Genomic DNA, 25,398 nt, shown 5'->3' with positions numbered 1-25,398 from the left:
GGGGCTGTTAGTCTGGTTAGGGTGCTGTTAGTCTGGTTAGGGTGCTGTTAGGCTGGTTAGGGTGCTGTTAGTCTGGTTAGGGTGATATAAGTCTGGTTAGGTTGATATAAGTCTGGTTAAGGTGCTGTAAGTCTGGTAATGGTGCTGTAAGTCTGGTTAGGGTGATGTAAGTCTGGTTAAGGTGCTGTTAGTCTGGTTAGGGTGCTGTTAGTCTGGTTAGGGTGCTGTAATTCTGGTTAGGTTGATATAAGTCTGGTTAGGGTGCTGTTAGTCTGGTTAGGTTGATATAATTCTGGTTAGGGTGCTGTTAGTCTGGTTAGGGTGCTTTAAGTCTGGTTAGGTTGATATAAGTCTGGTCAGGGTGATATTAGTCTGGTTAGGGTGATATAAGTCTGGTTAGGGTGATATAAGTCTGGTTAGGGTGATATAAGTCTGGTTAGGGTGATGTAAGTCTGGTTAAGGTGCTGTTAGTCTGGTTAGGGTGCTGTTAGTCTGGTTAGGTTGATATAATTCTGGTTAGGGTGCTGTTAGTCTGGTTAGGGATAGAATGTGGAGACAGTGGAGAGAAAATAGTCATTTGTTTCCAGGCTCGGACAACAGCAGAAGTGAATCATGACCATCAGCATTAAGTCTGGTTAGGGTGCTGTAAGTCTGGTTAAGGTGATGTAAGTCTGGTTAGGGGCTGTAAGTCTGGTTAGGGTGCTGTAAGTCTAGTTAGGGTGCTGTAAGTCTGGTTAGGGTGCTGTGAGTCTGGTTAGGGTGCTGTTAGTCTGGTTAGGGTGATATAAGTCTGGTTAGGGTGATATAAGTCTGGTTAAGGTGATGTAAGTCTGGTTAGGTGCTGTAAGTCTGGTTAGGGTGCTGTAAGTCTGGTTAGGTTGATATAAGTCTGGTTAGGGTGATATAAGTCTGGTTAAGGTGCTGTAAGTCTGGTTAGGGTGCTGTAAGTCTGGTTAGGGTGCTGTAAGTCTGGTAAGGGTGCTGTAAGTCTGGTTAGGGTGCTGTTAGTCTGGTTAGGGTGCTGTAAGTCTGGTTAGGGTGCTGTATTTCTATCAATGTTTAGGAATTGATTGTTAAAATAAAAATGTGACTAAATTACGCCTCTCTTCACCTACATACGATAACCTCATGTCACATTAATGGATGATGAAAGAAATACTTGAAATGTTGGTTTTGTCTGTTCGTTTAAAGATCAATCTCCTGATGTCTTTTGATGTATCTTTGGTGTGCATACTCTAATTAAGGGCTGTCTCTAAACCATCTTTTCATCTATCACAAACAAAGGCTGTTATAAAGTCAAACCTGTACATGTGATCACCTCTATAATTGGACCAGCTCTATAAAGAGGCCAACTATATAAAGAGACCACCTGTAAAAAGAAGGCACCTCTATAAAGAGGCCACCTTTATTAAGAGACCACATGTATACAGGGTCCACCTCTATGAAGAGGCCACCTCTTTAAATGACCACCTCTATGAAGATACCACCTGTATAAAGGGACCACCTCTATAAAGTGACCACCTCTATTAAGATACCACTTGTATAAAGGGACCACCTCTTTAAAGAGACCACTTCTATTAAAGGCCACCTGTGTAAAGAGACTACCTGTATAAAAAGACCACCTGTATAAATAGACCACCTGTATAAAGAGACCACATGTATAAAGTAAACTATTGACCTATATGAAGAGATCTCCTGTATAAAGAGACCACCTGTATAAAGAGACCACCTGTATAAAGAGACCAACTGTATAAATAGACCACCTGTATAGAGAGACCAGTTTTAAAGGTTTCTGTTGTAATTAGTTCACTATGAACTGAACCTAAGTAGTTATAAAGTGAGATACAAACCTGTTCATGTGTCATCTAACAATGGATGACATGGTTGTCTATTCACAACAAAATGTTGTGCATGTTTTGCTTACATCAAAACCGTATTTGTTGAAAAATTCTTGAATGAGCCATGGAGTATTTTATCAACCATGAATACAGTCTAATCAAGTGAGACTCCTTATGGAAAATAACGATCGGACTTGGCTGAAATTGAAACAAAATGATTAAATCTAAGATAATCATCGGTATTTCTACCTGTCTGACCAACGTTTTGTTCAGGGATTTCCCTCTACTAGCGCATGCGCATTGCACACCTTTTCTTTGTAAACAAAATGACTGGCCGTTTGAAGTAAGCCAAAGAAAAGTGTTGTACCGTGTCAGCTACGAGGCGAAAAGTTGCCAAATGGTCAAAAGATAGCGCAAGGAGTACGTTACGGAATCATTATTACAGGTGGGAAGTATTCAAAGTAGAAAATAACTGCCCTAGCAGTTAGTACGGTGCATGTATTCTTCCAGTAGTCGGTTAAGCTGAAATGGAATCGCCAGAAATGCTAGCGCTCTTTATGTTATGAATAAATATCTACAACTATTAACCTCGCTAGTATCTTTGTCTGAGTTTGAACACAGATGAACTTAGTTTAATATGTCAATGGGCATGTATCGAAGAGAGTTTACTTTGTGTTTCTATAATTATACAGTAGTTATGCGAAAGGAAGGGATAAGTTACTGATTAGTTTGATTTTGTCATGAGGCCCTCCAAGGGTTAACTGTTGTGATAGCCACGGCGTATTCTGTCTCTGGTACTCGTGATCGGGGTCAAATGAGATACGTGCGCTTTTAGATTTACATAATTTATAATATTACAGGGTTCAGTAAAATGGTATGATTTAATTATATTGCTGAATTAAAGGATTTTTTGTTTGTTTTTAAATACAAGATTACAATTAGTACTAATATGAATACCGGCTTCCTCTGGCGCAACGACGCAATATATACAAAAAATCTCTCGTCGTCAAATAGCTACATTATCGCAGCTAGATTAAAAGTGTCAAAATGACGGGTCAGGATGAATAACTGAGGAAGGAGAACCTACTTCTAGTAAATAGGATCGCGTAACATTTTTTTTTTTAAATCGTAATATTTCAACAGTTCATGTTTTCATATGTTGTTGACTTAGAATGTATGATCATGTAACAACTTTTTCTCTATAAAGAATTAATCTTCGACTTCAGATGGAATCAGAATACGTATTGAAAACAGGGGAAGAAACATTTGTTTACGTTGTATAAATGACGCGTGCTGCCGATAACTACGGCTTCTGTTTCGGACAAAAATGAAATGATTAAAGAAAAGTTGGCTCAACATAAAAAAGGGTCCATTGACAAGAATGCTTTAATCTATGAAAAGTATTGAACAAATGTAATTATCAAGTATCTCAACACGTCCTATATCCGACACATATTCTACATGTAAACATAGTGGTTTTGCCATACAGTTTAGTGTGTGTGATGGCTAATATGACTTACTAAGTGTTAGCGTATGGTGACAGTGAAAGTGGGAAAGAGAGTATACATATTTTTTTATGCATGGTATAGAAAAAAAAATGTCCAAAGATATTGAGTTGTACAATGTAATAAAACAAATCACAAACGTTTCTCTTTTTTTATACGCGTGTAGTTTGTCATTGCATATATGCACTTTTTTATTTATATATATACTTTATGTTTATGCCTAATATCATTGTTGACAGAAGGCTGTGATAAATTGTAAAAACGTGTGCCCCATTCCTTGTTCAATTTTATTGGCAACAAAAATGTTTAAAGCTAAATAAATATAAATTCTGAATATTGGCAAGTGTGCAATTAACTTCTGATGATGAATAACTACTGTTCAATAAGTTTTAATACGGGCTTAGAAATCATATTACTTGGTTTCATAGTGCGGTAAGAAGTTGCCGTTGCCTAACGGCCCTCTCTGGGGGCCCCTCTGGAAACCGTTTCATCTCGCCGGGACCGCTCGTGTTTACTGCCTAGTAAGGTGACGTTATCGGCGCTATTTTTAGCAGGGCTTTCCCGAACAATTCAAGTGGTCAAACTGGACATTTGGAACGGACTATGAATATAAGGATAGCGAGGTAACATAAGTGGAAGTGCATACAATACATACATTCATTAAAAAAAATATGGCTTTTCACGTGATGTCCCTTTAATCTCCCAATACCTCTGTATTCTCATTTCAACAAATTGAAGAGATGTATAAAAGGTTTAGATACTGCAGGCATATAAATTGTGTTATTTCTCTCATATCATAATCTCCATGTGATATGTGATGATACCATGAAACAGACCAATCTCTTAATCTCACAATATCTCTATATTTTCATTCCAACAAATAGAAACATAAATAAATTAGATGTTACAAGTAAATAAATTAGATGCTATTCTGTCTTAAACCAATCTCTGTATGACAACTGGTGTAACAGCTAGTGCTCTAATACCGTGATACAGACTATATCTCTCAATATCTCTATATCATATACTGTGAGCCAGCTATCTCCTGATATCTCTATATCATATACTGTGAGTCAGCTATCTCCTGATATCTCTATATCATACGTATACACTGTGAGTCAGCTATCTCCTGATATCTCTATATCATATGTATACACTGTGAGCCAGCTATCTCCTGATATCTCTATATCATACCTATACACTGTGAGCCAGCTATCTCCTGATATCTCTTTATCATACACTGTGAGCCAGCTATCTCCTGATATCTCTATATCATACACTGTGAGCCAGCTATCTCCTGATATCTCTATATCATACACTGTGAGCCAGCTATCTCCTGATATCTCTATATCATACACTGTGAGCCAGCTATCTCCTGATATCTCTATATCATACACTGTGAGCCAGCTATCTCCTGATATCTCTATATCATACACTGTGAGCCAGCTATCTCCTGATATCTCTATATCATACACTGTGAGCCAGCTATCTCCTGATATCTCTATATCATACACTGTGAGCCAGCTATCTCCTGATATCTCTATATCATACACTGTGAGCCAGCTATCTCCTGATATCTCTATATCATACACTGTGAGCCAGCTATCTCCTGATATCTCTATATCATACACTGTGAGCCAGCTATCTCCTGATATCTCTATATCATACACTGTGAGCCAGCTATCTCCTGATATCTCTATATCATACACTGTGAGCCAGCTATCTCCTGATATCTCTATATCATACACTGTGAGCCAGCTATCTCCTGATATCTCTATATCATACACTGTGAGCCAGCTATCTCCTGATATCTCTATATCATACACTGTGAGCCAGCTATCTCCTGATATCTCTATATCATACACTGTGAGCCAGCTATCTCCTGATATCTCTATATCATACACTGTGAGCCAGCTATCTCCTGATATCTCTATATCATACACTGTGAGCCAGCTATCTCCTGATATCTCTATATCATACACTGTGAGCCAGCTATCTCCTGATATCTCTATATCATACACTGTGAGCCAGCTATCTCCTGATATCTCTATATCATACACTGTGAGCCAGCTATCTCCTGATATCTCTATATCATACACTGTGAGCCAGCTATCTCCTGATATCTCTATATCATACACTGTGAGCCAGCTATCTCCTGATATCTCTATATCATACACTGTGAGCCAGCTATCTCCTGATATCTCTATATCATACACTGTGAGCCAGCTATCTCCTGATATCTCTATATCATACACTGTGAGCCAGCTATCTCCTGATATCTCTATATCATACACTGTGAGCCAGCTATCTCCTGATATCTCTATATCATACACTGTGAGCCAGCTATCTCCTGATATCTCTATATCATACACTGTGAGCCAGCTATCTCCTGATATCTCTATATCATACACTGTGAGCCAGCTATCTCCTGATATCTCTATATCATACACTGTGAGTCAGCTATCTCCTGATATCTCTATATCATACGTATACACTGTGAGCCAGCTATCTCCTGATATCTCTTTATCATACACTGTGAGTCAGCTATCTCCTGATATCTCTATATCATACATATACACTGTGAGTCAGCTATATCTATCTCCTGATATCTCTTGATGACATGCATGCTATATACAAACTACAATATGTTTTACAATATTGTACAATAGCTTGTACATTGTTTACATACAAGTAACGTCTCATTTTCACACCAATATAATTTATTAATGTTTGTGACTCATTTACCGATACATACAATTTTTGACTAACTTTCACACCCGATATAATTTATTAATGTTTGTGACTCATTTACCGATACATACAATTTTTGACTAACTTTCACACCTGATAAGATTTATTGACGTTTGTGACTCGTTTACCGATACATACAAATTATGTCTAACTTTCACACCCGTTATGATTTATTGATGTTTGTGACTGTGGGAAAGGTTTTTGATCTGACAGAATTCTAAGTGTTTGGCTGGCGTACCACAAAATAGTTATTGGTCTCAATCGATTGACTGATCGCGTAATTACGCGATTTTCTAACTCTCGACTTCAGTGTTTAACGCTAAGCCTCGCGGAATGCTGAGTACCCAGCTTTGATGATTCCGTCTCCACAGCCACTTGAGGCTGGGATCAGAAGCTGGCTGTTAATTCTCAGTTTTACCAAGTCGTCCAAGAGGCAGAAAGCTTAACAACTCTGGGACGATACAGTCAGCAATGCATGTATGGTGTTCGTGGTGTTTAGGGTGTTATACTGGTGGAAGCATTCAGGTGGAAGCATCCCTAGGGTCGGATTATTCTTGCTTGTTCAAATAAAATGCTGAGACCCAGGGGATTGGTAGCATATGGCTCAAAAGAAGGAACCTCATAGTTTGAGATGATTGTCTTTTCAAACATATTTGGTAAATTTGTTAAAATTTCCTGCAAATCATGATCAACCTTTTGAAGTTTCAATTTTCTAACAAGTTAGTATCGTTGTTAGAATTTGAAACAGTTGTATAGAGTTGTGATTTTTGCTTTATAATCCATTGTGTCAAACAGACTATGAAACTTATTAAAGGACGATTATTCTTTAAAACAGTAAACATTATAATTTATATGTGATGTTCCTTTTAAAAATGTATAAAAACAATTAATTGATAATGTGTTTGAAATATTTAAACATGATCTATAACAATACCTTGTAGAGATTAGGCAAAATATCTCAAGTTTAAATATAGCCCCGTGTTATGTATGCAGTTGTTAGTTTAGCTGATATTGGACAAATCTCTACATAGGAAAGTTTACACACATAGATGATCTTAAGGCCTTGCACTATACCAAATCTTAAGGAATTAAAGTGCTGGGCTGTCATTGTCTGATAAAATATTGATACTACCGAACTGATACATTGGCCATAACCTTGTAGGGAAGTCTTCTGTACAGTAAAACATCCAAGTGTCCCTGTTTACTTACAGTAACCATGGCTATAGAGTTTATGTCTTCTATACAGTAAAACTGTGTCCCTGTTTACTAACGGTTACCGTGGCTACAGAGTTTACGTCTTCTGTACAGTAAAACAGTGTCCCTGTTTATTAATGGTTACCATGGTTACGTTACATACTTAACGTCTTCTGTACAGTAAAACTGTGTCCCTGTTTACTAATGGTAACCATGGTGATAGAGTTAACGTCTTCTGTACAGTAAAACAGTGTCCCTGTTTATTAATGGTTACCATGGTTACATACTTAACATCTTCTGTACAGTGAAACTGTGTCCCTGTTTATTAATGGTAACCATGGCTACAGAGTTTACGTCTTCTGTACAGTAAAACAGTGTCCCTGTTTATTAATAGTAACCATGGTGATAGAGTTAACGTCTTCTGTACAGTAAAACTGTGTCCCTGTTTATTAACGGTTACCATGGCTATAGAGTTAACGTCTTCTGTACAGTGAAACTGTTTCCCTGTTTATTAATAGTAACCATGGTGATAGAGTTAACGTCTTCTGTACAGTAAAACAGTGTCCCTGTTTATTAATGGTTACCATGGTTACATACTTAACGTCTTCTGTACAGTGAAACTGTGTCCCTGTTTATTAATGGTAACCATGGTTACATACTTAACGTCTTCTGTACAGTTAAACTGTGATCCTGTTTATTAATGGTTACCACGGTTACATACTTAACGTCTTCTGTACAGTGAAACTGTGATCCTGTTTATTAATGGTAACCATGGTGATAGAGTTAACGTCTTCTGTACAGTAAAACAGTGTCCCTGTTTATTAATGGTTACCATGGTTACATACTTAACGTCTTAAGCTTCTGTACAGTAAAACAGTGTCCCTGTTTATTAATGGTTACCATGGTTACATACTTAACGTCTTCTGTACAGTAAAACTGTGTCCCTGTTTACTAATTGTAACCATGGTGATAGAGTTAACGTCTTCTGTACAGTAAAACTGTGTCCCTGTTTATTATTGGTTACCATGGTTACAGAGTTAATGTCTTCTCCACAGTAAAACTGTGTCCCTGTTTATTAATGGTTACCATGGTTACAGAGTTAACGTCTTCTGTACAGTTAAACTGTGTCCCTTTTTATTAATGGTTACCATGGTTACAGAGTTAAAGTCTTCTGTACAGTAAAACTGTGTCCCTGTTTACCAACGGTTACCGTTGCTATAGAGTTTACGTCTTCTGTACTGTAAAACATCCAAGTGTTCCTGTTACTAACGGTTACCATGGCTACAGCGTTAACACCAAGAGTTAACAAATATTTTACCACAGGTTTTGGTTTGTTTGTGTGTTATTTCCTATTATCAGCTATGGTCATTTAAGGATGTGCCAGGTTTCATTTTGATGGTGGAGGAAAGCTGTGTGGTTCCCGGAGAAAAAACACCGACCAACGGCCAGTACAGTGTACCTGGCGACTGCCCTACAATGGTCTTGAACCCACAACCCAGTGGTGGAGGGCTATAGTTGTAGTAAAATGTCAGACAGGGACTGAACGGGGTAATTTTAGAAACATGCAGTCTCCTTGGGAAAATTATTGTCAGGACTAAGAAAATTTTAGATGTCAAAATTGTAAAAATGCATGTATTATTGAATTGTTTAATCACTTTAAAAATTATCTGCTATATATCTGGCTTTGTGTAATTCATCAGTTTCCAAATTGAAAAATAAATATCCGAGGAAATTGGATTTTTTTTTCTTTTCCGAGTGTTCAGTTCATGGGCCTAAAAAAAATGCAATGAATCTCGGTTATATATTAGTTTCAAAATGCAAACATGTGAAATCATGAATTTGATACCACAAAGCTCAGATTACAAGACATGTATAAAAATAATTTGTTAAACCTGTTTTTCATGCTTTAAGTATTGTAGAGTTTTAAATATCGCCTTCAACGGTGTTCCGTCGCTGATGAGCTTGTCAGAATCGTGATTAGTCAGATAGTTTCATTGAATGCTGGAAAATTAAGTCATGATTCTAACACAGTATTTATGACAAATTTCGTCTCCTATTTTCCTCGTCTTTCTTTAAGGCTGTTATTTGTAATACAGGTTGATTTTATTGCTTTCAATTGGGAATGACATTTATTTTTGTGGCATATTTACATTTTTGTCAAAATTGGATCCGAGAGGACGTTGATTAACCTATGTGATTATATTACAATACGGACGACATCGTTTATACCCTCTCCGTAACATTACAACTCTTTTAAGATTGTCGTTGTTCATCTTCATACAGGATTTTTATCACATGCATGCTCAGGGCCATATAGCTGAAGGGTTTCACAGACCTTGAGCAGCTGAAGATGGTGTCAAGGTCACACTGAAGCTTTAAACCAATTTGAGTATTGCTTCCTCCTTATGTTTGAAATTCTATTAAACAAATACGATTTAGAACTTTTATTCCAAATCAATGTTGGTAAGAGTTAGATTCACTAGAGCTACAGTCCACTGTCAGGTGTATATAGAGACCCAGTAAGTATAGACCGGGTAATGTCAGGCTTGTAGATCTGATTATCTAACTACCTTATACTGGAGAACAGATCTACTGCCAGACTTTCTCTTAAATTAATTTAGTCAGTATTCTATCGTATTAAAGAAATAGTGAAATATGTTTAGCTGTTACTTACTTCTGTAGCAATTTCAACCGGAGGATATCAACTTGTGTTAGCACAGTAGATGGCTACTGTAATATGAAAAGACTGAACGTTATCCTGTACATGACTAGATTTAACAAAATGGATGCATCTGTGAATAAATGTATTTACAGTGTATACACACCTATCTAATGTTAACATTGTATACACACCTGTCTAATGTTTACAGTGTATTCACACCTGTCTAATGTTTACAGTGTATACACGCCTATCTAATGTTTACATTGTATACACACCTGTCTAGTGTTTACAGTGTATTCACGCCTGTCTAATGTTTGCAGTGTGGACACACCTGACTAATGTTTACAGTGTGGAGATCCCTGTCTAATGTTTACAGTTTTTACTCACCTGTCTAATGTTTAAAGTGTGGACACACCTGTCTCATGTTTACAGTGTATACACGCCTATCTAATGTTTACAGTGTATACACACAAGTCTAATGTTTACAGTGTGGACATGCCTATCTCATGTTTAGTGTGGACACACCTGTCTCATGTTTACAGTGTATACACACAAGTCTAATGTTTACAGTGTATACACACCTATCTAATGTTTACAGTGTATTCACGCCTGTCTAATGTTTGCAGTGTGGACACACCTGACTAATGTTTACAGTGTGTACACACCTGTCTAATCTTTACAGTGTGGACACACCAGTGTATACACACCTGTCTAAAGTTTACAGTGTGGACACACCTGTCTAATGTTTACAGTGTGGACATGCCTATCTAATGTTTAGTGTGGACACACCTGTCTAATGTTTACAGTGTATACACACCTGTCTTATGTTTACAGTGTGGACACACCTGTCTAATGTTTACACCATGGACACACCTGTCTAAAATTAACAGCATTGACACAACTGTTATGTTTACATCATTGACATACCTGTCTCATGTTTACAGTATTGACACCTGTCTAATGTTTACAGCGTGGCCACACCTGTTTAATGTTTACAATGTGATCACATGAGTCTAATGTTTACAGCATGGCCACACCTGTCTTATGTTTACAGCATTGACACCTGTCTAATGTTTTCAGTGTGGACACACCTGTCTAATGTTTACAGTGTTTACACACCTGTCTAATGGTTACAGTGTGGGCACATCTGTCTAATGTTTACAGTGTTTACATACCTGTCTAATGTTTACAGTGTGGACACACCTGTCTTATGTTTACAGTGTATACACACCTGTCTAATGTTTACAGTGTATACACACCTGTCTTATGTTTACAGTGTGAACACACCTGTCTAATGTTTACAGTGTGGACACACCTGTCTAATGTTTACAGTGTGGACACACCTGTCTCATGTTTACAGTGTATTCACACCTGTATAATGTTTACAGTGTATACACACGTGTCTAATGTTTACAGTGTATTCACACCTGTATAATGTTTACAGTGTATACACACCTGTCTCATGTTTACAGTGTATTCACACCTGTCTCATGTTTACAGTGTATACACACCTGTCTTATGTTTTCAGTGTGAACACACCTGTCTAATGATTACAGTGTGGACACACCTGTCGAATGTTTACAGTGTGGACACATCTGTCTAATGTTTACAGTGTATTCACACCTGTCTAATGTTTACAGTGTGGAGATACCTGTCTAATGTTTACAGTGTATTCACACCTGTCTAATGTTTACAGTGTATACACACCTGTCTAATGTTAACAGTGTGGACACACCTGTCTCATGTTTTCATTGTTTACACACCTGTCTAATGTTTACAGGGTGGACACACCTGTCTAATGTTTACAGTGTGGACATACCTGTCTAATGTTTAGAGTGTGGACACACCTGTCTAATGTTTACAGTGTGGATACACCTGTCTAATGTTTACAGTGTGTACACACCTGTCTAATGTTTACAGTGTGGACACATCTGTCTAATGTTTACAGTGTGTTTACAGTGTGGACACACCTGTCTAATGTTTACAGTGCGGACACATCTGTCTAATGTTTACAGTGTATACACACCTGTCTCATGTTTACAGTGTGGACACACCTGTCTAATGTTTACAGTGTGGACACATCTGTCTAATGTTTACAGTGTGTTTACAGTGTGGACACACCTGTCTAATGTTTACAGCGTGGACACACCTGTCTAATGTTTACAGTGTATACATACCTGTCTAATGTTTACAGTGTGGACACACCTGTCTTATGTTTACAGTGTGGACACACCTGTCTAATGTTTACAGTGTATACACTCCTGTCTAATGTTAACAGTGTGGACACACCTGTCTCATGTTTTCATTGTTTACACACCTGTCTAATGTTTACAGGGTGGACACACCTGTCTAATGTTTACAGTGTGGACATACCTGTCTAATGTTTAGAGTGTGGACACACCTGTCTAATGTTTACAGTGTGCACACACCTGTCTAATGTTTACAGTGTATACACACCTGTCGTATGTTTACAGTGTGAACACACCTGTCTAATGTTTACAGTGTGGACACATCTGTCTAATGTTTACAGTGTGTTTACAGTGTGGACACACCTGTCTAATGTTTACAGCGTGGACACACCTGTCTAATGTTTACAGTGTATACACACCTGTCTTATGTTTACAGTGTGGACACACCTGTCTAATGTTTACAGCGTGGACACACCTGTCTAATGTTTACAGTGTATACATACCTGTCTAATGTTTACAGTGTGGACACACCTGTCTTATGTTTACAGTGTGGACACACCTGTCTAATGTTTACAGTGTGGATACACCTGTCTAATGTTTACAGTGTATTCACACCTGTATAATGTTTACAGTGTATACACACCTATCTAATGTTTACATTGTATACACACCTGTCTAATGTTTACAGTGTGGACACATCTGTCTAATGTTTACAGTGTATACACACCTGTCTAATGTTAACAGTGTGGACACACCTGTCTCATGTTTTCATTGTTTACACACCTGTCTAATGTTTACAGTGTGGACACACCTGTCTAATGTTTACAACATTGACACACCTGTCTAAAGTTTACAGTGTGGATACACCTGTCTAATGTTAACAGTGTGGACACACCTGTGTAATGTTTACAGTGTATACACACATGTCTAATGTTTACAGCGTGGACACATCTGTCTAATGGTTACAGCATGGAGTTTACAGTGTATACACATCTGTCTAATGTTTACATCATGGACACCTAATGTTTACAGTGTACACACACCTGTCTTATGTTTACAGTGTGGACACACCTGTCTAATGTTTACACCATGGACACACCTGTCTAAAATTAACAGCATTGACACAACTGTTATGTTTACATCATTGACATACCTGTCTCATGTTTACAGTATTGACACCTGTCTAATGTTTACAGCGTGGCCACACCTGTTTAATGTTTACAATGTGATCACATGAGTCTAATGTTTACAGCATGGCCACACCTGTCTTATGTTTACAGCATTGACACCTGTCTAATGTTTTCAGTGTGGACACACCTGTCTAATGTTTACAGTGTTTACACACCTGTCTAATGGTTACAGTGTGGGCACATCTGTCTAATGTTTACAGTGTTTACATACCTGTCTAATGTTTACAGTGTGGACACACCTGTCTTATGTTTACAGTGTATACACACCTGTCTAATGTTTACAGTGTATACACACCTGTCTCATGTTTACAGTGTATACACACCTGTCTCATGTTTACAGTGTGGACACACCTGTCTAATGTTTACAGTGTATACACACCTGTCTAATGTTTACAGCATTGACACCTGTCTTATGTTTACAGCATTGACACCTGTCTAATGTTTACAGCATGGACACACCTGTCTAATGTTTACAAAATTGACACACCTGTCTAATGTTTACAGCATGGACACACCTGCCTAATGTTTACAGTGTGGACACACCTGTCTAATGTTTACAGTGTGGATACACCTGTCTAATGTTTACAGCATTGACACACCTGTCTTATGTTTACAGCATGAACACATCTGTCTAATGTTTACAGCATTGACAAACCTGTCTAATGTTAACAGCATGAACACATCTGTCTGTTTACAGCATTGGCACACTTGTCTAATGTTTACAGCAGTGACACACCTATCTAATGTTTACAATATTGACACATCTTTCTAATGTGTACAGCATGGATACACCTGTCTAATGTTTACAGCATGGACACACCTGTCTAATGTTTACATTGTGAACACACCTGTCTAATGTTTACAGTGTGGACACACCTATATCATGTTTACAGCATGGACACACCTGTCTAATGTTTACAAAATTGACACATCTTTCTAATGTTTACAGCATGAACACATCAGTCTAATGTGTACAGCATGGATACACCTGTCTAATGTTTACATCATGGACACACCTGTCTAATGTTTACATTGTAAACACACATGTCTAATGTTTACAGTGTCGACACACCTATTTAATGTTTACAGCATTGACACACCTGTCTAATGTTTACAGTGTGAACACACCTGTCTAATGTTTACAGCATGGATACACTTGTCTAATGTTTACAGCATGGATACACTTGTCTAATGTTTACAGCATGGATACACTTGTCTAATGTTTATAGCATGAACACATCTGTCTAATGTTTACAGCATGGATACACTTGTCTAATGTTTACAGCATGGATACACTTGTCTAATGTTTACAGCATTGACAAACCTGTCTAATGTTTACAATATTGACACACCTGTCTAATGTATACACCGTGGACACATCTGTCTAATGTTTACAGCATGGATACACCTGTCTAATGTTTACCGAATTGACACACCTGTCTAATGTTTACAATATTGACACACCTATCTAATGTTTACAGTGTGGACACATCTGTCTAATGGTTACAGCATGGATACACCTGTCTAATGTTTACAACATTGACACACCTGTCTAATGTTTACAATATTGACACACCTGTCTAATGTTTACAGCATGGAAACATCTGTCTAATGGTTACATCATGGATACACCTGTCTAATGGTTACAGCATGGATACACCTGTCTAATGTATACACCGTGGACACATCTGTCTAATGGTTACAGCATGGATACACCTGTCTAATGTTTACAGCATTGACACACCTGTCTAATGTTTATAATATTGACACACCTGTCTAATGTTTACAGCGTGGACACATCTGTCTAATGGTTACAGCATGGATACACCTGTCTAATGGTTACAGCATGGATACACCTGCACAGTGTGTGTACTTTCAGCCAAATTGACCTTTCAGAACTCGTTGATGTAGTGAAATACCACAATAGTCAGACTAAAGATTCTTTGCTATAGGTGGATAGGGGAACCTGGTGCATTGTAAACTTAACAAATCCGGGCTGCTAGTGAGAAGAGTCCTTGGGGACCAGGCAAGGAAAACTTAACTGAGAAGAGATGCAGTATTTAATAAAGCGACGGCTATTACGAACACTGAGCGGAAGAAATGTCATGATTAAGGAACACATCCATCTCCTAACCATTGCATGCCTAGAGGCAGTAGGTTGTGGCGCTGTTTAAACCCTGTGATAAGTGTAGCAAATAAAGACAAATTTTCCCCCATATCTGAATCGGCATTTTGGAGATCATAAATTTTCCTTTGTAATAAACTTGTACACCGTTTGAATTTAGACACAAAACTGCAGGAGAAAACAAACAGTCTGGAACTGCAATAAACTTGGAACGTTGCCTGACATAAGGCAAACATTTTTCTGACACTGACTTCTCTGTCTCGCACATAGAAGGCAAACATTTCTCTGACACTGACTGTCTTGTTTTACACACAGGCAGCAAATATCTTTCTGACACTGACTTTTCTGTCACACACTTGCAGGAGTGAAATGTTTGCCTGATTCTGACATACCAGAAGAACAAACATTTGTCTGACACTGACTGTCTCACACACAGGAGACAAACATTTTCGTGCATATGACATTGCCCCCAGCACCAGATACCATAACCTATGAAATGTCACTCTGGATTTCCAAAGAAACAATTATAACAAACCTTCTTTCCTGTAAAATATTTTCATTTTATTTCAAACCCTACCTTAAAACTATTTAATCTTTATTAGTCCCCTACCGGTGAAACCGGGGGGACTATAGTTTTCCCCTCCGTCTGTCTGTCCGTCCGTCCGTCTGTCTGTCTGTCTGTCCGTCTGTCCGTCTGTCCGAAGAGGTTTGTCAGCACTCTAGAGCCTTCATTCTTTCATGGATTTTTATCTAACTTTACACACATGTAAAGAATTAAAATATCTTCAACAAGTCCGAGTTTCAAGGTCATCGGATCAAGGTCAAGGTCATTATTACTATAAATAGAAAAACTTTGTCAGCACTCTAGCGTCTTCATTCTTTCTTGGTTTTTAATCAAACTTCACACAGTCATAAAGAATTAAAATATCTTCGACAAGTTCGAGTTTCAAGGTCATCGGATCAAGGTCAAGGTCACTATTACTATAAATAGAAAAACTTTGTCAGCACTCTAGCGTCTTCATTCTTTCTTGGTTTTTAATCAAACTTCACACAGTCATAAAGAATTAAAATATTAAAATATCTTCGACAAGTTCGAGTTTCAAGGTAATCGGGGCAAGACAAGGTCACTATTACTATTTTAGAAAATCTTTGTCAGCACTCTAGTGCCTCATTCTTTCATGGATTTTAGTCAAACTTCACATTATTGTAAAAAATTTCAATATATTGGACAAGTTCAAGTTTCAAGGTCCTCGGATCTAGGTTGAGGTCACTGTTGCATCTTAATAGATTGCGGGGGCCGGTAGGGGACATGTATTGCTTCAGCAATACTCAGTATGCTTGTTTATTAAATTAATCCCCAGATTTTCTACTTTTATATTGATTGTTTTATGTTTTAAATATATTTTCATCGAAAACTTGTTTTTTTTTCAAATTGTAAAACATTTGTTTTTTTTAAGTTTTCCTTCCACACCGCTTCAAATTGTCAACAATTGTATGTTTCATACACACAAATTATATGTTTAAATAGAACAAATAACAACTAAATAGTTAATGTACAACATTTAATTACTATCCTATATCTAAAACATGGATAGAAAAGTCAACCAACATAACACATAATTGATATATCCATCATACAAAAAAAATACATTGACATTCAATTCGAAAACATAAAAAAAATGGCATTTCTGGGTCAAACTCAGTGACAGTAGTGGTGGAGCCGTTTCCACCTTATCTAGTTCTACAGGTGCATTGCAAGCCAGACTCGAAGAGGAATAGCGTCTTATATGTTTATATAATCTTACGGTTTACCCGGACAGGCAGTAACTCTTTGGCTACATTGCTCCAGTCTGACTGGCTGTAACTCTTTGGTTACATTGCTCCAGTCTGACTGGCTGTTACTCTTTGGTTACATTGCTCCAGTCTGACTGGCTTTAACTATTTGGTTACATTGCTCCAGTCTGACTGGCTGTACCTCTTTGGCTACATTGCTCCAGTCAGTGCTCCAGTCTGACTTGCTGTAACTCTTTGGTTACATTGCTCCAGTCTTACTGGCTGTAACTCTTTGGCTACATTGCTCCGGTCTGACTGGCTGTAACTCTTTGGTTACATTGCTCCAGTCTGACAGGCTGTAACTCTTTGGCTACATTGCTCCAGTCAGTGCTCCAGTCTGACTGGCTGTAACTCTTTGGTTACATTGCTCCAGTCTGACTGGCTGTAACTCTTTGGCTACATTGCTCCAGTCTGGCTGGCTGTAACTCTTTGGTTACATTGCTCCAGTCTGACAGGCTGTAATTCTTTGGCTACATTGCTCCAGTAAGTGCTCCAGTCTGACTGGCTGTAACTCTTTGGTTACATTGCTCCAGTCAGTGCTCCAGTCTGGCTGGCTGTAACTCTTTTGCGACATTGCTCCAGTCTGACAGTCTGTAACGCTTTGGATACAGCTGCTCCAGCCAGTGCTCCAGTCTGACTTGCTGTAACTCTTTGGTTACGTTGCTCCAGTCTGACAGGCTGTAACTCTTTGGCTACATTGCTCCAGTAAGTACTCCAGTCTGACTGGCTGTACCTATTTGGTTACATTGCTCCAGTCATTTGCTCCAGTCTGACTGACTGTAACTTTTGGTTACATTGCTCCAGTCTCACTGGCTGTAACTCTTTGGCTACATTGCTCCAGTCTGACTGACTGTAACTCTTTGGTTACATTGCTCCAGTCTGACAGGCTGTAACTCTTTGGATACAGCTGCTCCAGTCAGTGCTCCAGTCTGACTGGCTGTAACTCTTTGGTTACATCCCCCCAGTCTGACTGGCTGTAACTCTTTGGCTACATTGCTCCAATCTGACTGACTGTAACTCTTTGGTTACATTGCTCCAGTCATTGCTCCAGTCTGACTGGCTGTAACTCTTTGGTCACATTGCTCCAGTCTGACTGGCTGTAACTCTTTGGCTACATTGCTCCAGTCTGACTGACTGTAACTTTTGGTTACATTGCTCCAGTCTGACAGGCTGTAACTCTTTGGATACAGCTGCTCCAGGCAGTGCTCCAGTCTGACTGGCTGTAACTCTTTGGTTACATTGCTCCAGTCTGACAGGCTGTAACTCTTTGGATACAGCTGCTCCAGGCAGTGCTCCAGTCTGACTGGCTGTAACTCTTTGGATACATTGCTCCAGTCTGACTGGCTGTAACTCTTTGGTTACATTGCTCCAGTCTGACTATCAACTATACTATATATGTATCAACTATACTATAAATGTATCAACTATACTACATATGTATCAACTTTACTACATATGTATCAGCTATACTATATATGTATCAACTATACTACATATGTATCAACTATACTACATATGTATCAACTATACTTCATATGTATCAACTATACTATATATGTATCAACTATACTACATATGTATCAACTGAGATTGCCCAATTATTTGTTGTTTCAAATTAAACCTGATATCATGATCTGATATCGTACAATAAGCTCATATACATTTACTATCTTAAGTAAAATGCTGTCGTTTATATTTACAGGTAGGTGGCTGGGGTGGTGGTGGTAAACCCAAAATATAGAACTTTATGAGACTGGTGGCCCTAGCTATCGGGAATTCTCTAAGCCAATCAAACAGTGGTTAGCTAACATGTGACCAATCACTCTCACCATTGACCGATCAGGCCCTGGTCATGTATACGGTCGATCAGGCCCTGGTCATGTATATGGTCGATCAGGCCCTGGTCATGTATACGGTCGATCAGGCCCTGGTCATGTATATGGTCGATCAGGCCCTGGTCATGTATACGGTCGATCAGGCCCTGGTCATGTATACGGTCGATCAGGCCCTGGTCATGTATACGGGTGATCAGGCCCTGGTCATGTATACGGTCGATGTTCCTATATGAAACCCCTACTGATCATGATTGTCCCTGACGTACATATATATACACACTGTTCAAGTGAATGCTGCTAACTAGTCCATTGAGGCTTGACTAGTAGTTAGTGTCCATTTAAACCTGGTTTATATACATATAAGCTTCAACATTTTAAAAACACATTTGATGCATTAAGAACAATATAAAAGCTTGTATATCTACATCCTTATATATGTTTGGTTTTATAAACTGTAAATGATAGATATCCTGTAGAGTAGTGAAAAATCACAACCGGGATCGCTATTCTAAACGTTTACTGAATCGTTCCGGATGAAGAAGGCGCCCGGACATAATCCAATAACATTTTGTAGAATGACTCTATGTACAAATGTGTAATGAAATTTTTGTTTAGAAATGTTATTTACAACCTCATAAATAAATAAAACCTGTTCCACTAAAGGAGCCGTTTCCTCAATCTTGTCAGAGACTTAATCAAAATGGAATAAAAAAACGATGTAAGTGAAACAAATTTCTTTTCAAAATTTATTGATTTTTCTTGGCCTTGAGACGTATAGATTTCCTACAGATGTAAATACATCGTACACTTTTTCTTGCATGTGTAATTGTACTGGAGATTTAATAAAATAAGCTGCCTTAGTAATCCAGGATCGTTTTCTTAGTCTGCCCAACATTTCCTGAGTAGCATACAAACTTCCTTGTGACATGAATTTTGTTTTCCCATGAATGAACCTGTAACCAAATTCAATTAAAGCATTAAAACATTTTATTTCAGTGAGCTTGTTTTTCTATATTTTTATGATTGAATCAGATTTCAGGTTTAAATGAATACAAAGATTTTCGTAAATGACTATTTAATCCAAGTTTATAAGCTAGGGCTTATGATATTCAAGATCTTGTCGTTCAAGGACACCCTAAGCATTTTTTTTTTTTTTCAACTATTGTAATTTCATAACCTAAATTCCATATAAGGATTCAAGCTCATCAATTTAAATCTTGGTGACTAAAAGGCGGATTTTGGAAAACTTGACCTTGATGTTAAAAATAGCAAAAGACAGGTAAAGAATCCTTAATTAAAACACGGCACTCAAATATCAAAAAGTTCCATAAACAACAGAAGTGACCAGATCCTCTACAGTAAGGACTTTGTTGCATAATGTGAGAAAAACTTTTAAACTTATTAACTCATTCACCCCTGAAGACACATTTGAACTCTTCCAATTCAAAGGATGGAATAGTTCATTATGAAATTTCAGGGGTGAATGGGTTAATATTTAAACCTACTTAGAGACCACCTGTGTTAGAGGATCACTTTTAAAACTTCCAATTACAGCCCTTTTTATGTCAATTCAACGGTTATTTAGAGACCACCTGTTCTAGGAAAAAACTTTAAAAACTTCCTATTTTGCCGTTTTTATATTAAACAAACCTTTATTAGGGACCATCTGTTCAAGGATATCACTTTTAAAACTTCCTACTTTTCCCTTTTTATGTCAATTGAACCTTTATTAGGAAAACACTTTTAACACTTCTCATTCTGCCCTTTTTAGGTCACCTGAGCTTTACCTCAATATATTGTATTGCTATCTGTCTTCATATCTGTTGTCGTATGTCGTCCATTGTCCGTTGACATTTTACATTTTCAACTTAAGCTGAAATACTGAAGAAGGGATTTCATGGATACTTCATGGGAATGTTACTGACATCTCCCTGACCAAGTGGTGTTATTTTTCAGGTCCATCAGAAATCCAATATGGCCGCCACAGCCACCATTTTGGAAAACTATTTCAAACTTAAAATAAAGTTCCAATGAGCTGATTTAACAGGAACGCTGTATGAATGATTGACTAATGGCCGCCACGGCTGCCATTTAAAAACACTATTCACTAGGTCAAGGTCACCGTTACTATTTATAAAAAATTGTCAAACAGTGAGATACATTTTCTGTGGCAAAGGGTATTCATGTACGTGTTACGCACTTCTCTAGTTTTACTCAAACTTGGTGGTGATAATTGACTGATTGACCTCACACTGGTGAAATACATTTTTTTTGTATGACAAATAATGTACTATTCTCCTTAATTGACATCATTATTTCAACAACAACAAAATACTGTAAGACTCAGGTGATCATTAAGGTCCATGGGCCTCTTGTACTTAAAATCCGGTGACTGTCACACAATCTGTAGTCTAGACATTTTACTTATAATCCTGTGAATGTCACACAATCCGTAGTATAGACATTTTACTTGTAATCCTGTGAATGTCACACAATCTGTAGTCTAGACATTTTACTTACATTTATAATCCAGTGAATTTCACACAATCTGTAGTCTAAACATTTTACTTATAATCCTGTGAATGTCACACAACCTGTAGTCTAGACATGTTACTTATAATCCTTAGAATGTCGCACAATCTGTAGTCTAGTCATTTTACTTATAATGCTGTGAATGTCACATAATCTGTAGTCTAGACGTTTTACTTATAATCCTGTTAATGTCACACAATCCGTAGTCTAGACACTTTACTTATAATCCTTAGAATGTCACCCAATCTGTAGTCTAGACCTTTTACTTATAATCCCTTGAATGTCACACAATCCGTAGTCTAGACACTTTACTTATAATCCTTTGAATGTCACACAATCCGTAGTATAGCCATTTTACTTGTAATCCTGTGACTGTCACACAATCTGTCGTCTAGACATCTTACTTATAATCCTGTTAATGTCACACAATCCGTAGTCTGGACATTTTACTTATAATACTGTGAATGTCACACCATCTGTAGTCTAGACGTTTTACTTATAATCCTTAGAATGTCACACAATCCGTAGTCTAGACACTTTACTTATAATCCTTAGAATGTCACACAATCCGTAGTCTAGACATTTTGCTTATAATCCTGTTAATGTCACACAATCCGTAGTCTAGACACTTTACTTATAATCCTGTCAATGTCACACAACCTGTAGTCTAGACATTTTGCTTATAATCCTGTTAATGTCACACAATCCGTAGTCTAGACACTTTACTTATAATCCTTAGAATGTCAAACAATCTGTAGTCTAAACATTTTTCTTATAATCCTGTGATGGTGTAGACAGGGAGGATGTACTGTGGGCAGTGTTTGGGTATGACCAAGTCAAACTACTACAGAACAGCAGTGTGTGACACATGTAACCAAACATCTAGTATTTTTAGTTACCATGGCAATGACATGGAAATTAGAGACAAAGGAAACGTATCACGATTACAAATCAACTACAGATTGTGTGTCATTCACAGGATTATATAAGTAAAATGTCACACAATCTTTAGTCTAGACATTTTATTTATAATCCTGTGAATGACACACAATCTGTAGTTGATTTGTAATCGTGATACGTTTCCTTTGTCTCTGATTTCCATGTCACTGTCATGGTAACTAGATATACTAGTTGTTTGGTTACAGGTGTCACACACTGCTGTACTGTAGTAGTTTGACATTGATACACCCAAACACTGCCCACAGGACATCCTCCCTGTCTACACCTACAGCCCATGTACAGTCTGTGTCTGTGTGTATGACCCTGAGGAACTCACCACCTCCACTGATGAGTAGGACCCTGTAGTTGTTATAGTCCCCTATGATCAGGTTCCCCACACTGTCATACACCACACCCCAGGGGTAAAATGGTTCACTTTCTGTTTGTGGTGTTGGTTTATATGTACTGGGGATGTCACCTCTATATACAAACAGCTCCTTGAAATCAGTGTCCATCACAACAACATGTTGGTTTCCATCACCACCATCACTTTCACTACTGAAATCAACGACTGCCAGGGTGTGAGTGACAGGACACTCTGAGATCCTGTGTGGTGAACACACTAATGGTTTCCCAGTCCCTTTAGCCATTGTAGTACACACCATTTTACCATCTGTGGTAAATTTGGAGATGTGTTTGGCCATCCCTACAATGACATGGTTACTGGCTGTAACACATATACACTTGGGAAACTCCTTGGTTCTGAATCTGTGTGTCAGGCGTCCTGATACCAGCTCCATGATGTTGTTTTGTTTATCACAAACCCACAGTGTGTGTGTGGTGAGTGACAGACTGATGTCATTGACCCCGGCACTGTGTCTGACCTCCTGTATTACTTTACCCTTCCTGTCCAGGAGAGTTAATGTGTCACTGTACTGGGTCCACACCTGACCATCAGTGGTGGAACATATAGAATATATGCCACATGGAGACTCCCACTCCTCCACTACCTTGGTCATTGGCAGTAGTTTGTATGTTTTCACTGCTTTCTTCACTTTTGCTCCTGACTGTTGTTGTTGTGAAGATGTTTGTCCCAGATCATGTGATGTTTTGACTGACCGATCCTGGTCAGTTAGAATTTGACCTTGACCTGAGGTGATAACCTTTCCGAAGGCTTCTTTCAGGTGATCTTGAGGATTTTCGTTTGGTGTGAAGTTGGCAGTACCCAGGACAGGTTTTACAGGGAGACTTTGTGTAGGAGAATGGATCTCACAATATGTATCATAAATCTGTAAGTGTGAACCACGCTGGAGAGCTGCTTTACATTCCTGAATTTGTTGTTTGAGTTGTTTCTCGTACATCTCCAGGTCCTGTTTGTATTTCTTTATGAGGTTTGTATTATCCTCTTCCATTTTGCGATAAAGGGAGAGTGTCTGTTCTGTAAGCATGTCCAGCTGTTGTTTTAACTGATCTGTTTGCATTTTTAACTTTTGTGACAGCTTCTCAAAAGTACTGGTGTTGTCTTTAAGGAGAGTATCAGTAGACGCTATGTATTTCTCAATTTGCACAAGGTCATTTTTTTCTGTTCTGTCTATAAAGTTTTTAATGTCTGTTTCTTTCTGGGGAGTGATTTCACTTAGCTCACTAACTGGATGGCTTTTGTGAGTAGAAGAGAGGCATTTTAGACAAACCAGTTCCTGACATTTTTCACAATACAAGTCTAGCTGTCTTCCCCTGTGGTGTATACATGTTGTTTGACCTTTAATACGGAGAGGTATTTGGCTTATAGCGGTTGCCATTTCAATAAAAATCTAAAATATTTGTTGAAATCTTGAAGATGTTTGTTGTTCTTGTATAAATATATACTATTATCGGTAAATACTCACAAATTAGAGTTTGTTTTGTAAAGAAATGAAAACTTGACTCTAATGTCCCATCCAGTAGTATATATGTTCGTTAAACTTTTAGTAATGTGAAAAATAATATGAAATAACTTAGTACCTCACGATTATTGATGTCACAGGGTTACTGTGATGACGAATCCAAGTTTTCCGTTCCACACCTTCGAATAATCACTGACTTTGTCAATATTTCTCCAGCCCTAGAATTCACAATCACATGATGAACTTCCCTCTAGCTTTGCTGATAAATCTGTCACTTTCCTGCTGACATTTTAAAAGTTTGATCACACATTAAAGTAAAAAGTTCGGCTGAATTTGACAATCCTGTTGATTAGTTAGTAATATCAACAATTCTGCTCTCGATATGCCAATTACTGCGGCAATGCGTAGATCTATCTGTTTAGACCTGCAGGTGTGCAGACTAAAAAACTTCCCTGTTGAGCCATGGTTACCAACAGATCAGTGGAGGTTGTGTTTAAAAAACCTTAGAATTGACATACAGAATCTGGCATGTATTATCTAAAATGTATGTGTATTCAGTAATGTGATACCTCTACCTAAGTTAAATATACCTGTGTAGTCTGTAAAAATACATACCTGTACTGTGGGTAGATATACCTGTGTATTGTGTAATAACACATACCTGTACTGTAGGTAGATATACATGTGTATTGTGTAAGAAGACATACCTGTACTGTAGGTAGCTAATATATAGATATACCTGTGTATTGGGTAATAAGACATACCTGTACTGTGGATAGATATACCTGTGTATTGTGTAATAAGACATACCTGTACTGTAGGTAGATATATCTGTGTATTGGGTAATAAGACATACCTGTACTGTGGGTAGATATACCTGTGTATTGTGTAATAAGACATACCTGTACTGTAGGTAGATATA

The 25,398-nt window shown here is 37.9% G+C and overlaps 2 protein-coding genes across 3 annotated transcripts in view; one reads left to right on the top strand and one right to left on the bottom strand.

Annotated features, from left to right (window-relative positions):
• LOC110464826 overlaps nucleotides 1-25,398 on the top strand; it is a 500,325-nt gene that overhangs the window by 57,576 nt on the left and 417,351 nt on the right. The gene's annotated exons all lie outside the window — the stretch shown is intronic.
• LOC110464827 (tripartite motif-containing protein 2-like) lies at nucleotides 22,689-24,932 on the bottom strand. Its single transcript, XM_021520274.1, has one exon. It carries the CDS (start codon nucleotides 24,390-24,392, stop codon nucleotides 22,803-22,805), a length of 1,590 nt encoding a protein of 529 aa, XP_021375949.1. The 5' UTR covers nucleotides 24,393-24,932; the 3' UTR covers nucleotides 22,689-22,802.

This window comes from Mizuhopecten yessoensis, unplaced genomic scaffold (genome assembly GCF_002113885.1).
Source record: "Mizuhopecten yessoensis strain PY_sf001 unplaced genomic scaffold, ASM211388v2 scaffold11037, whole genome shotgun sequence".
NCBI lineage: Eukaryota > Metazoa > Mollusca > Bivalvia > Pectinida > Pectinidae > Mizuhopecten > Mizuhopecten yessoensis.
This window is presented reverse-complemented; position numbering and strand designations above follow the sequence as displayed.

What these genes read in the sequence shown, in the direction of transcription:
- LOC110464827 (XM_021520274.1), bottom strand. Translation starts at nt 24,392, where the DNA reads ATGGCAACCGCTATAAGCCAAATACCTCTCCGTATTAAAGGTCAAACA.